The sequence below is a fragment of the Petromyzon marinus genome, chromosome 27, assembly GCF_048934315.1.
Source record: "Petromyzon marinus isolate PM22_M1 ecotype Great Lakes invasive population chromosome 27, UKy_Petmar_22M1.pri1.0, whole genome shotgun sequence".
Classification (NCBI taxonomy): Eukaryota; Metazoa; Chordata; class Hyperoartia; order Petromyzontiformes; family Petromyzontidae; genus Petromyzon; species Petromyzon marinus.
Genome location: NC_133693.1, coordinates 13,445,954 through 13,460,432, shown reverse-complemented (window position 1 = coordinate 13,460,432; position 14,479 = coordinate 13,445,954). Strand labels below are relative to the sequence as shown.

The window sequence follows — 14,479 nt, the reverse complement described above, 5'->3', positions numbered from 1 at the left end:
GGTTCGATCCCGACCCTGACGCCTGCTGCTGTATATTTGTAGTTTCCGTCTCTCTTTCCCCGCGGTTGCGTGGACTTTTATTCGGTCCTCTGGGGTTTCCCTCTACATTTAGACACATGCATTTAGAGTGTTTGGCTCCTATACATTTCCACATGATAAGCCACTTCGTTGAGCTATCATTTGTGGCCAGGTCGCTTCTGAAAAATATACAGCTCGGTGGGCTTTACCTCGTGAAATATAAAGTGTAGTTGTATCTGTATTGCTGATGTAATTTGCTGACCCCTCCCTAACTGGACATCTGTGGAAAAAATATCTGTATAGGGCATCGGATTCCTCCAGTCTAAATAGAGATTATGTGAAGGAGACTGCTTCTTTATTTTGTACAGTGAATACGATTCATTTGCCGCGCTGGGAGATGGAATCGAACCGGCGACCTCGGGATTGCACCTGCAAATCACATTAGCAGCTATACTCTTTGGTTCTATTCGGTAAAGTGGATCCTTGCAGTCACGAAAGCTTTAAATCTACATTAGCAGCTGTTTATATTACAGAAGCTGTTTATTACATGCGGCGCTGTATATATACTGTACTAGCTTTACGACCCGGCTTCGCCCGGGACTTGGATTCACCACGCCCGGCCGCCTTTGTCTCCCCAGTGTCGATGTTCACACCACAGCAGTTACTCGTTTGAGGCTGAGTTGACCTAGGGGAGGCCCAGGACCGGTTCAAATAATCGTCACCGGTGGTGGCCGTGAGCGGGAATCGAACTCGGATCGCCGGGTTCGTAGGGCAGCGCGCTAACCACTACACTACAATGCGTTACGCTTCTACATTCGGCGGTCACGTGACAGATTTGACGTCACAGCTCACTTGCCATGCAAAAAATATATGCATTATTGAGCTCCCCCCCCCAAAAAAAAAAACGTAAGTGTATTTTTCTAATTTTTGTATGGTGTACAGTCTGGAAAGTTTGTTGCATGTCGGGAAGTACAACTTTGCCTTTTATATATATGGAGATATATTATTACTAACCACAGACTGTACAACGTGCATTCATTATGTGGACATTGCAGCCCTCTTTAGCGGTCGGCTGCTGAATGCGCACCTCCCCACTCCGTGCGAGTCGCGGGCGGTGATTTTGCTATACTTGTCTACACTGGTCCGTGCGGGTTAGTGAAGGCGGGAAGTGTAGACGTGGAAATAATGTACAGTGCTATAATTATCTGCACATCCCTCTGCTGGTCACCACGTAGTCCCGCAAACCATAGCAACTTGTTTTGTAGAGTTGTCTCCCATACATGCACTATGCAGGCTCAACCCTTCTTAGCTTGAGAAGTTCTACATGAATTCAGTACGTATATGTTATCGTTACTTTAATGATACAATGCACGATAATATAGCACGCTCTAGAGCACGGGTCGGCAACTTGCGGCTCCGGAGCAACATGCAGCTCTTTAAGGACTGCAGTGCGGCTCTTGAAATTCGAAAAAAATGCCTCTTATTTTGGTTGCCGACCCCTGACCATGGAAGTCCAGTTCACCATGGAAGTCCAGTTCACTATGGAAATCCAGTTCACTATGGAAATCCAGTTCACCATGGAAGTCCAGTTCACCATGGAAATCCAGTTCACCATGGAAGTCCAGCTCATTAAAGGACTGTTTCGTGACGTTCTTTATTCAGGGCCACCGTTTCGTATTTACATGTATGATGGCTCTTGAAATAGTTTTTTTACCGAATTCGAAAAATATTGCTCTTTTTGTTGTTTTGGTTGCCGACCCCTGACCGAGAGAAATGTTAAGAAAAAGAAGGCGTAGTTGAACAATTGTTATGATCCACCTTGGCAGGTTTGGCTATAACTGTGATGGAGCGCTCGCTATCCGATGACGTCCGGCAAATGTACAAGCTGAAGCAAGCGGCAGTGGAGTTCTACCGTGCCCACGGGGTCCCACAGAACTTGGAAGAGGCCCTCAATAGCCTCTTTCACCAGCAGCCTGAAGACGTCTATGGGCAGCTGGTACCCACTTGCCATAGCACGCATGCAACAGCCCTCACTCATTGCTTGTTTCAAAGGCCATAAGCTGTAATACGTCTCGACATACCTGCCCTTCTACATAAACACGCTTATGTTTGTTACACATCCCACCCAGCCACGTGGCCTTCAGGGAGTGTATGAGTTTAGCAGAATTGGTTCAACAAAGCAAACTCTGGACTGATTCAACCAGGGACTACATTTTAGACTCGGGCTTAATTTTAAGGGTATTTAGATGAAATGTATTTGCGTGTTTCGTGGTGTGCTCCCACTTATATTGGTTTATATTATTCTAATATGCTGTGAAATACTGCCACGTATTAACACTGTACAGTGCGATTTGACTGAAAATCTAACTTGTATGAGCATATTTTGACCCATTCATTCCTCTCACAGTTGTAAGCCATTATTGATTCTGCACCTCCAGCTTTGGGAATAGGGAAGAGACAGTACTTGACTGCCCCATGCTGTGTCGACCAGAGGTCACTTGAAGGGATTTCAGAAGTAGTTCTCTATCTGTTTAACATGTAGGCTTTCACGACCAATATTATCTATAGTAATATGGTCTTTGCACGCATTTACCCAAGACCAAAACAGAAGGAGGATTTCTCCACAAATCTGAGTGTCGCCCGTTGAGGCTGGTTGTAATTACTGGCGAAACATCATACTCGAATTGTAAATGTTGTGGGTTTACTCTCCAACACACCAGTGTGCCGAACTAGTAACTAATTTGCATGTTTTGTTTACGTGACAAATCTTACTAATAGGTGGTGGGTTAAACGACACATTTATATTTACAGATCTCGATCTTTCAATTATGTTCTCTACCAAGAAGGGTTGAGCTGTTTTGCAAGAGATGCCAGTGGATTCTCTGCCTTGTGACATGATGCCATGAGCACAATCGGGAGACATTGGTTGAAAACTACGTTCTACAATGGTTTGTATGGTTGTGCATATTGTAATAAGCCTTGCATACATTGGAATTGTAAAGGAAGCGGTGTCTGGATGTTTGCACTGCAGGTGAACCACTTCTCTGTGCTGTGCAAGCCTGCGGTAGTGAAGCGGATAGAGGCCTGGCAGGCACTGGACACTGTGGGCTGTCCCGCCGTTGCAGTGCAGCTCATCTGCACCACGAGGAACATGGAGCAGGTTAGAGCTTCCGTTTTCACAATTATGCACACTCAGAGTCGTCTCTGACCAAATCACCGGCAATGCGACGGGCTTAAGGTTTCACAAGCTATGCGTGAATGGGCCTATATTGGGCCTGGAAAGTGCATTTATGGGCAGACCACCATGCGAACAAAGCAGCTCTGGGGCTACGTTATGAACATGTGCATGCATTAGATACTTTAATTTGCGTACAGTTTTCAAATATATAAATGTGTACATGTTGAATTCAGTCGTGAAAAGTGTTAACCAGTGAGGAGCTTTATTGGTCAGAATTTTATCAATATGTAGTGAGTTCTAGCGATGTCGGAGACGGATCTTGGAGGCAACACTTTATTTGATACAAATATTTGGCAGTACAGCCCAGACTCACTCAGGGTAACGGCCCTTCTATAACCACTGCCAGGGGAGGTACTGCCTCCGGGCTAAGATGTGCTAACATGGTACCATGACTCTGGGTCCTCTGGCTAAGGGTGCCTAGGGGAGGCTACTCTAACCCGACCTAGCCAGGGTGCGGGTTCCGACCACTGGCCCACTCGGACCCGGCCCTTACAAGGACGTCGGGCCGGGGGTTCCCAGGGTCTCACCACTGAGCCACACAGGGTCCCGGCCCTTACAAGTGCAGTGGGGCTAGGGGTCCCAGGGTCCTATCTAGCTGGTCTTCTGGCTTCTGTCTTGGACTGGCCCCGGACCCTTCCCGGGGTCCGGCTTTTATACCCAGCACCCGTGCATCAGCCCTGGCTCCGCCTACCTTCTAGAGAGTTCCAGAGGGGGCTCCGGGGAATCCCATGACACGCCGCAGCCCCCTCCTATTGGGAGGGATCCCGGGGGATCCTGGAACACCCCGCAGCCCCCACCTGCTTTTGGGCTAGGGATATAACGACTGCCCCTGTTGGACCCTGACTGCCCCTGCAGGTAAGTGTAGACAGCCCATCGACATCGCTACATCACCTAACCCCCCCCCCCCCCCCCCTTCATAGCACCGAGCCGACCCGGCTGTAACCAAGAACAATAAACTTGGATGATAACAACAAAACGCTTGTGTACGTGTGCCTCAATGAACAATGGAATGCAATAACAAACCGCGTGAACGCCTATAAATACCCCAGCCCACCTGTACAAGGAAAGACAACAACATATGTACATGGAGTTCTCCCCGCCCCACCTGCATCCCTGCGACAAACCGAACAATAACAAAGCGACCGACGGTCGTCAACACGGCGAGGAACAACCGGCAACCGCGGTCAATGGACGCAAGGTGAGTGTGTGGTGTGGGGGGGAACCAAGTTCGTGGCGGCTCAAGAAAACCTCCGGGACTTTGAGTGAGTCCTAAAGGCCGGCCCATCCAGAGCAGAAGGGGACTGTGGAGGCGAGACGCACGGGACGGCCGGTGACCCGCCGACCCCTGAACCCGCCGTCGTGGGCGGCAGGGACGATGTTACTCCCGCGGCTCCTGAGGACGGAACGACATGACTGGGCTGAGGGTTAGACTCCACTGGCACCTGATCTGGCTCGTTGGACACAACACGCTCTTGGTCCATGTGTGGTGTAGTAGAGGTGTGAGGAGGGATGAAAGGTTTGAGGCACGAGGGGTGGACATACCTAGAACGTTTCCCGAACGGTATTTTAACGCACTGGGGTCGGACCACGCGGACAACCTCGACGGGGCCCTTCCAGGGTTTAAGCAGCTTAGGAGATGTTGATAGGGGTACCTGAGGGCAATGAAGCCAAGCCCGGTCCCCTTCAACCCATGCATGGTGAGACGTACAAGGCCCCACAGGCGTTCGTTAGCCAGCTGGCGTGCCTCTGAGTTAGATTTCGCGGCTTCCCGGGCCTCCATCAAGCGGCGAGCATTAGCACGGACATATCGGCCATCTTGGACTTGGCCGAAGGCTGTTTCATGCGCAGCTGCACATCTACCGGGGGGCAGACTTCCCTGCCATACATGAGGTAGAATGGCGAAAACCCCGTCGCCGCATGGGGCGCCATCCTATATGCAGGCAGCACGCCGAAGATGTGGAGGTCCCAATCAATCTGTGACCCCAACCAACAGGTACTTATTACCTCGCGGAGTAGCTGGAAATGGGCCCAAAATATTTAACGCGACAATTTCGTTCACCCGGGAGATGCGAATGGATTGTAAAGGTGGGCAAGACGGCCTCGCGGGTGGCTTACGGCAAGCACATTCAGTGCAGCCTCGAAGGAGGTCAGCCACATCTCTAGCCATACCCGGCCAGAAAACTCCAGTTGGAGAGTAGGGAGCGTTTTGTGGATGTCCAAATGAAGAAGCCGCTGGTGGGTGGCCCAAACAATTTTACTCCGCAGAGACGTGGGCACCACAAGTTTAAACGCTCGCGAGCCGCCATTCCACTGCATGAGGAGGCCATCCCGTATGACGAATGAAACGGGGCCACCCCGGCCACCATCCTCGAGGGACTCCCTAGCGCGGCGGCGTAATCCGAAGAGGGAGATGTCTTCCATTTGTCTTAACTTAGGCCCAACAGTGCGTCTTGTGCAACGGGCGCGCTGGACGCCTTCTGGCAGTCAATGACAGGACCCGCTGTGGCAGCGAGGGACAGAGGCGTACCCTGGGCAGGAGGCTTACACCGCCCTTAACCCAAGAAGCAAGCACATTTCCCAACGAGGGGTAACCGTGACAACCCGTCAGCATTACCGTGCCGAATACCCTTCTGGTAGACAACCGTAAATGAACAGTCTTGGAGGACCTCCAGCCAGCGCGACAATTGACCCGATGGCTGATCGACCTTAAGGCATACTGGAGCGCTGCGTGGTCCGAACGTACAGTAAAGTGTCTACCGTACAGGTACGGCCGGTAATGCTGGACGAAGAAGACAATGGCGAGTAGTTCGCGACGGGTTACACAATAGCGCTGCTCCGTGGGGGATAGTACACGGCTGCCATAGGCCATGACTCGCTCCACACCATCGACCACCTGTGACAACACCCCCCCATGCTCGTATTACTGGCGTCCGTGTCCAAAATGAATGGCACGGAGAAGTCGGGATACCGCCATCAGGGCCTTACGGTTGGCATTAAACAAGGCCTGTTGTGCCTCCCCCAAGTAGAATTTTGTCCCTTTTGCCGTCAACGCATGGAGGGGCTTAGCCATGGACGCGCACCCCGCGACAAACCGCCGATAATATGAGGCAAAGCCCACAAAATTGCGCACATCCCCAACAGAGGTGGGGATGGATCAAGAGCGGACGCAGTCGGTTTTTTCGGGGTCTGTAGCAATGCCGAAGTGACTGACGATCTGGCCAAGATAATGAACGGAATCGCGCATGAGGTGGCATTTTTGAGGTTTCATTTTCAAATTTGCTGCTCGCATTTTGAACAAGACTGCTCACAACCATTCGAGATGCTCATCGAAAGTGCGACTGAAAACAATGACATCGTCGAGGTAAATCAGGCAGGAATCCCACTGGAGCCCAGCGAGGAACAGTTCCATCAGGCGCTGGAACGTCGCTGGAGCCGAATGCAATCCCATGGGGAGCCGATTAAACTCAAAGAGGCCTTGCGGAGTGGAGAAGGCTGTCTTTGGTTTAGAAGCGTCATCGAGTGGTAATTGCCAAAAGCCGAATAGCAGGTCTTAAATCGAAAAGTAGCACGCGCCCGCCAGGGCGTCGAGCGACTCATCCATGCGGGGGAGTGGATAAGCATCTGCTACCGAGACTTTATTGAGCTTCCGTAAATCTACACAAGCGAAGGGTGCCATCAAGCTTTTTAACCAAAACAATGGGCGCTCTCCACGGACTGGTGGACGGCGAGATAATATCGGCCACCAGCATGTCATTGACGGCAATCCGTACGTGCTCTTTCTCAGCCGGGCTTAAGCGGAATGGATTCTGTCGGATAGGCGCAGCGTCACCCGTGTCAATGTGGTGACTGAGTAGCTTGGTGCAGCCAATGTCAAATTTACCGTTGCTAAATACATGAGCGAAGTCCCGCAAGAGCGCATGCAATTTAAGATGCTGTGATGGCAAGAAGTTCGTACACCACGAACAAAGCGCGTCAATCCATTCAGAATCAGGGCGTGAATGCGGGACGGGACGGGCCACATCTCCTACGTGACCCACCAACGAGTCCCCCACAAGGGCCGGTGATGCATGTGCAAGCACTGTACCTTGGGGAACAACAGTAATCCTTGACCCCGTATTCAGGACCTGAATGAACGGTTCACTGTCACCCGATATGAGCGTCTGCGCACCCACAAGATCCAACCCCCACACCGCCGTGTTAGAAGGACCTAGCAGCACGCCTCCAGCAAGTGCATTAAACGCAAGAGGTTTTCGCAACCGGAGAGGAACGAGCATTTAACAGCCAGCCAGAACGCGAACCGTACGAGACGCCAACGCTTGAACTGTGGCGAATGCCGTGCGCAAGCGAGTGGGTGAGGGCAAGAAATCCATGCATTGGCCGGAGGGGAGCTCGATACACCCTTGGTTGATGAGAATTTTGATGGGCATTCTTGCCAAAAAGTCCGTGCCCAAGAGGCATGGAATGGCGAGGGTTGACAAAACCAAAACAGGCCTTTCCAATTTAACATCGCCAATGCGGATCTGGCCGTCGATCCTGCCATTTATCCCCAATGAACCCCAATTAGCGGCAAATCACGGCACATCAACAGTCCGCAGTGGACAACACTTGTTGGGTAAGATGTTGTAAATGAGGTCCAAGATGATGGTCGCCGACGCTCCCGTGTCGACCAACATCCGGACGTCAACCCCCTCAATGGAACCTACAATGGTGGATGATCCCACGGCCGCAGCGACGACCCTATGAGCCAACTCGGACCACTGACCCGGTCTGAGCGCCTTGTTGCTTACCAAACCCTTCGGATCCCCCCTCTCTGACGCATGGCCACCCTGTGTGGTGTGAAGGTGAGTGCGTGACGAGAGTGGGGACCGAGAGCGTGAGGTGCCGCGACTTGCCTGAATCCGGCGTGGAGTCAAAGGTGAGCGAGGCGCCGGAGGAGGAGGCCCGGGGGTGCGGCGTCGGGGGGCCCGGCAGCCAGATGCCACGTGCCCCCGTAGGCCGCAGTTGTAGCATGTGATGGCCCCGCCGTCCTGGCACAGGGCCGGTCAATCGCAGGGGCCGACGATCGGCCGTTTTCCGGCTCCCCCCCGCTGATGCAGAGAAGGCCTGGTCATGGACCGCATCGTCCTTGTGATCCTGGCCCTCCGTTGAAGCAACGCAGGTGGCGATGGTCGCCCCCCCCCCCCCCCCCCCCCCCGCAGTCACAGGTGCGCCTGGACGCACCTTGCAGCCCACAGGGAGTTGAAATCGTCGTCGGCGGCCTGACGATCCTGAGCTCCCGAGCCAGGCTCAGGAGCTTCTGGAGCACCAGTGATTCGATGGCCTCCTGGTCCATGCAGGGGTAGGCGGCTCTTGCCAGGGTCAGCAGAGCGCTGCGGAATGCTAGCGCAGACTCGGCCTCCGCTCTTTTCCTGGTATCGAAGCAGTGGCGGGAGTCGGAAGGTGGCCCATAAATCGCCTGCATCTGACGAAGGGCATCTTGCAGCGTGGACCGATCGGCGAGGGCATCGTCGTCTAGCGTAGCCGGGAGGGCGCGGAGCGCCTCAATCTCCGACCAGCCGGACATCTCCATATGGGAGACGAACCGGCGCTGGAAGGCTGCCCAATTGCCTCCCGGTGCGGAAAACGCCTTCAACGCCGGCAGGTGTTGCTGTACGTTGGCGGCGCGTCCTTCGACCGGCGATGAAGAGGTGGCTGCCGCTGGTCCAGGAGCCTCCGTGTCAACCAAGATGTCGCCCGCAGGAAGCGGTCGCAGCGCTGATGACGCGGCGCCACTTGGTTGGACGCCGTTGGCCCCGGAAGTGACTGGCCCCCAGCGGCCACCGCGCGCCCGGCGGAAGTTCCTCCCGCCGTGGCGGGAATTAAATTTTTTTGGCGGTAACCGCGGTTGCGGCATCCGATGGATGCTGTACCATCTCCCCCAATGCCACAGCAGCCTCCGCCTGTTGAATGTTGCCCAGGATGGCAGCCGCGGCTTGGAGCAGCTCGACGAGGCACATCTCCGCGTCCCGCAGCGGGCTCCGTGGCGGCAGGGAAGCGGCGGGCGGCGAAGCGAGCGGCTGCTCAGCCGGCGGCGCGATGCCGTCTTCGGGCGGAGTCGCCGCCCCTGCGCCCGCACGATCGCCACCGTCGCTGTCCGGGCTGCGGGTACGTGTCTTCCGACGTGTCTCCATGTTCACTTCTGACACATGCGATCACCACAGCGAACCACAACAATCCCTTAATTTAAAGGGCTTCATGGCAAAACGACTCCAGAATCACGTCCAATGCACTCATCCCTTAACACATAAATTCACACCATACACACCATCTACTATTCCTGATGAACCAGCCGCCCCTACCACTACTCGGCCCGCCAGCTTCCGCTACTTGCATGCCTGAGTTCGACCTCTACGAATCACCGATGACCTCGATGCGTGAGGTGATTTTTAGCGGTCGAGTGTCTGGTGCATCGTGACTCACCTAGGCTGGGCCTTAGCTGTCGATGAGGCGGTGGACGCAAGGGTTTCACGATGTCCCCACGACGCCTGGCATCCCCGCACGAAGTGTCGACGCTGGCCGCAGCGGAGCAGGCGAGCCTGGGCGCCCGCAGCGAAGGCGCCGAATCGGACTGGGATCGCCACTCCCGGAGCCGTCCCGGTGTCCCACCTCGCCACCCCGGTGTCCCACCTCGCCGCCGGTCCCCTTCACGAACTGCTGCCATCACTTCCCCCATAGACTCCGTTTCTTCCTGCGACGGCTCCATGACACTCTTGGATGGTCAGCCAGCCGATTCATCTCCAAGCCGAGATTTTCCGATCCATGCAGCCTCCCAAGTCCGTCCTCGCAAGGTCTCCCATGCTTGCAGGCACCCCTCGGCTCCGACGGTGGGTCGTATACTGCAGACATCTCCTTGTAGGCATTCTGAAGCATAGCCCTCTTCTCCTCAGGGATGGCCCAGAACACCACGAGACCGTCATCATCAAGAGCCGTAGGTAAAGCTCTCAACGCCTCCTCCGTCCAGCCGACGGACCGGAACGCTGCCCCAAACCGGCGGGTGAAGGCACTCCAGTCCCCTACCGCCGCCGTAATTTCTCTGATCAATGGCAAGCTTCGTGGTTGCTCGGCGGCTCCTCGCCCCACCGCTCGAGATGACACCGCCTCCGCTGCCTCCCGCGAAATGGCGGCCCCCGACCGCGTGGTCTCCCGTGCGGGAACCCCGACTGCAGGCGGCCGTCTAACCATCCCTGCATGACTTCGTGGCTCGTCCCCGGCTGCGTCAGCTCTTGAAGTCGCCACTTTCCTCGTCGCCATCAAGTCAATGACAGTCGAACGGAGCCGATCTGCCTCCGCCACCAGGGATTGTCACTCCTCCGTTGCAGGTGCCGCAATCTCTGCACCCTCGGGCTTCGTCACTGGGCTCCCGGCTCCCGGGTCTGCTGAGGGAACTCCTTGGTTGTCTCCCTTCTCCGTCTCTCTTCTCCGTCTCTGAAGATGCTCCAGGTGGGGTCTTACTATTTCCTTTTTTCGGCATTTTACAATGGCCACTTCTGACAACACTGTAATGTAGCTCTCAGAGACACCATCTTGTCTTCTGTATATTTATTCTGAATAAAGTCCACTGACAACTCAACGAGTAACCACGAGTGACTATATACACTTGGGTAGTTAAACGACTCTATTCTGAGACAACATAGCTTCTAGTCTCAAGACATCTTGAAGACGATGGAGACGACCCATTCCAAGGCGACGACGACGACGATTCCCCACACCAACAGCCCCCCAGATCTGGTTCATGCCGGCCATGCTCCATTCTCGAATTCTCCTCACCGCACCTGGCTCTGTCAATCTTCGCCCTTATTACACTTTCCTGCCATTAGATCCCGTGCTCCCCCTCACGTGACCCTGTCAACGCTTGTCCCATCAATCATCATTAGCACGTCCATTAGTAACCATGGTCCCGGGGAACCATACTGTCCCTCTATAGCTCCGTACTGTCTTTACATTAATATGGCACTAGGCGGTGATGATTGCTATTCATAGGCCCAATTGAGTAATTTGGGGGTGATGACGTAGAATGTGTCCTTTGTTTCTATTGCTTATATCTTGAACTTCTTTTGCACCTTACCTAGTCAACCGTGATAATCGGAGGTGCTTCCTAAAGTCAGTTTACAGTACAGTACTTGCCCCATGTTTGCAGTCGCTTGAGTAGTGAGTCACTGGACCTCGAGTGAGAAGCTATAATTAACCCAGTGTGCCTGCAATAATATTTATTTGTATTTCACAGGCATTGTCAATCTGCAGCCTAGACAATCTTATCTAATAAAGTATTAAAGCTTTCGTGACTGCATAAAATTACTCATTGTTTTTTTCGGTAAAGTCACGTATGTAGAAATACAATAAAATTATATTAAAACAAAAAACAATCACGACGTTTCGATCACAACGCAAGCGATCTTCATCAGGTGTCAAGAACAATTCACGGAGGTAAATACAACAAAAAGATGAGAGACGAGAATTCAACAAACCTGAAAAAACATTATGTGAAGCACATCCAGTCAGGCCAACAACACAGTTAGACACTTCCCTCCCCCTCTCTCTCTCTCTGTCTCCCTGTCCGTCTTTCCTCCCTCCTTACCTCTTGGTGGACTTGTATATGTATTTCTACTGACCGTGTACCTCGTATTTTTCATTCTATCTATGCTGGTATGTGCAATCCAAAGGTTGAACACGAAATTTAACACTTCTGAAATTCGTGGTCCGCCAGGAAGTGTCTGTGTTGTTGGCCTGACTGGATGTGCTTCACATAATGTTTTTTCAGGTTTGTTGAATTCTCGTCTCATATTTTTGCTGTATTTACCTCTGTGATTTGTTCTTGACACCTGATGAAGATCGCTTGCGTTGTGATCGAAACGTCGTGATTATTTTTTATATAATTTTATTGTATTTCTACATACGTGACTTTACCGAAAAAAACAATGAATAATCTTATCTACCCACTGCATAAAAATGGTATTCCAATCACAGCCAAATTTAAAGAAAAAAATGACTATCCTTGACGTAACCTTTGTAAACATGATTAGACCATATTTGTGTTACGGTTTTCCGGCTACTTTAGGCCATTGTGTTCACATTTGATCACAGTCTGAAATTTTCTTCATTTCCACTATTTGCCTAATAGTCAACTTCCTTTTCATGAAAAAATATTGTATATTTAAAATATTAAAGTGTAATTCACCTTCTTGACTTCGCCTTATTCAAGTCTTTTTAACATTTTAAATTAATGTTAAATGTAGTCTAGATTTGTTACATTTTAAATGTGTTTAAAATGTTTAGTGCACTTAAAAAGATTTGGTGTGGCCCAGGCCGCCCTTGCAAAAGAGGCGATGTCGTTTCATGTTGCTCAATCAGGGTGTATTTCATCTCCTGGTTAAATAAAGGAGACTGACCCATGGATAATCAAGCTTCCCCCTCTTTCCTCCTGATGACGATTGCTTGTGTTTTGATCGAAACGTCGTTTTTTGTTTATTTTATATTTATTATTTGTATTAATTTGTACCTATCTACGTGACTTTACTGAAAGACCGAAAGAATATAAATTCCTGCAGTCACGAAAGCTTTAAGTCAAGATTTAAGAGTTGACTAATTATTACACAAGTAAAAACACTCCTCCCCTACACTGCAGTGAGTGGTTTATGTCATCACGCACTGCTGCGGATGTCAGGCATGGAGTCAGCTACACTCGGGCTGTTATATTTTAGGTACAGTAGTATATGCTTGTCTGTACAATAGGCACCCGAGAACTGTTTTATCTTTATATAACTTAATTTGTAATTTTAGTATGATTAGTCTAAAACATTCTACCTGAGCCAACTTAGGCTACAGAGAGTTTATTACCATTGAGTTATGTTTGAGCAATATATTTAATATTTTTCCAGCAACACAGTTTTTTTGTTTTTATGTCTGTTTTATTCATTGTTCGTAATTTAATTATTTGTTTGACCCAGGTCACTCTTGTTATTGAGACTCTCCTGGTCTCCTGAGTTCTCACATGGTTAAACAAATAAAATGTTAAACTGGAAATTAGTTCTCCTGGTAATGTTTTGCAGCGCGTGTGCTCGCTGGTGATGGCCAGTGAAGGTGAACCACCAGACACCATGGCACTGGGGCTGAAGGATCAGGAGTACAGCAAGAAACAAGAATCTTCCCAGTTGGCCGTTCAGTGGATCAACCACTCTCTGTCTGGTTTGCTTATGGGTCAGCAGCCATACAACCAGTCAGAGCTTGACTGCTTGCTGAGGTACATAGAATAATAAAATAATGTCTCACCACGATATCCATTATATAGGTATCCCTCAATTTACGAACATTCGATTTACGATATGTTGCTTGAAGGCAATTGACAAATTATGGACACTTCGATTAATTAAATTTTATATCCGAGTTAACAAAATTTCACACGCCATGAGATCAAGCAAGAAGCACCCGATAGGCTGCGTCGTCATCCGCGACAGCGTCATGGTGTCCCTGCAGTGCACCAGTAATGGCTCCGCATCACCTAAACACTCATTCAAACATGCAGTAGATCTTTTGGGGAGTTCCCTGAAAAGGTTAATTGTTTTTGTTTTAAAGTATTTCTTATTCAATCGTTTTAATATTTATGTTATAATTTTTTCATTGTTAAAATTGATATACAGTGAGGGAAAAAGTATTTGATCCCCTGCTGATTTTGTACGTTTGCCCACTGACAAATAAATGATCAGTCTATAATTTTAATGGTAGGTTTATTTGAACATTGAGAGACAGAATAACAACAACAAAATCCAGAAAAACGCATGTCAAAAATGTTATAAATTGATTTGCATTTTAATGAGGGAAATAAGTATTTAACCCCTCTGCAAAACATGACTTAGTACTTGGTGGCAAAACCCTTGTTGGCAATCACAGAGGTCAGACGTTTCTTGTAGTTGGCCACCAGGTTTGCACACGTCTCAGGAGGGATTTTGTCGTACTCCTCTCTGCAGATCTTCTCCAAGTCATTAAGGTTTCGAGGCTGACGTTTGGCAACTCGAACCTTCAGCTCCCTCCACAGATTTTCTATGGGATTAAGGTCTGGAGACTGGCTAGGCCATTCCAGGACCTTAATGTGCTTCTTCTTGAGCCACTCCTTTGTTGCCTTGGCCGTGTGTTTTGGGTCATTGTCATGCTGGAATACCCATCCATGACCCATTTTCAATGCCCTGGCTG

At 50.7% G+C, this 14,479-nt stretch overlaps 1 protein-coding gene across 9 annotated transcripts in view; it reads left to right on the top strand.

Annotated features, from left to right (window-relative positions):
- ENO4 (enolase 4) overlaps window positions 1-14,479 on the top strand; it is a 29,067-nt gene that overhangs the window by 1,220 nt on the left and 13,368 nt on the right. For 6 of the 9 annotated variants that reach the window (XM_032961495.2, XM_032961494.2, XM_076070140.1 and 3 more), the window contains exons 2-4: window positions 1,845-2,014; window positions 3,050-3,178; window positions 13,342-13,532. In XM_032961495.2, coding sequence (XP_032817386.1) covers window positions 1,845-2,014; window positions 3,050-3,178; window positions 13,342-13,532 — 490 coding nt within the window. Of the gene's footprint in view, window positions 1-656; window positions 781-1,844; window positions 2,015-3,049; window positions 3,179-13,341; window positions 13,533-14,479 lie in introns of all 9 variants that reach the window. The other 3 variants (XM_076070143.1, XM_076070142.1, XM_076070145.1) reach the window with 2 other exon arrangements.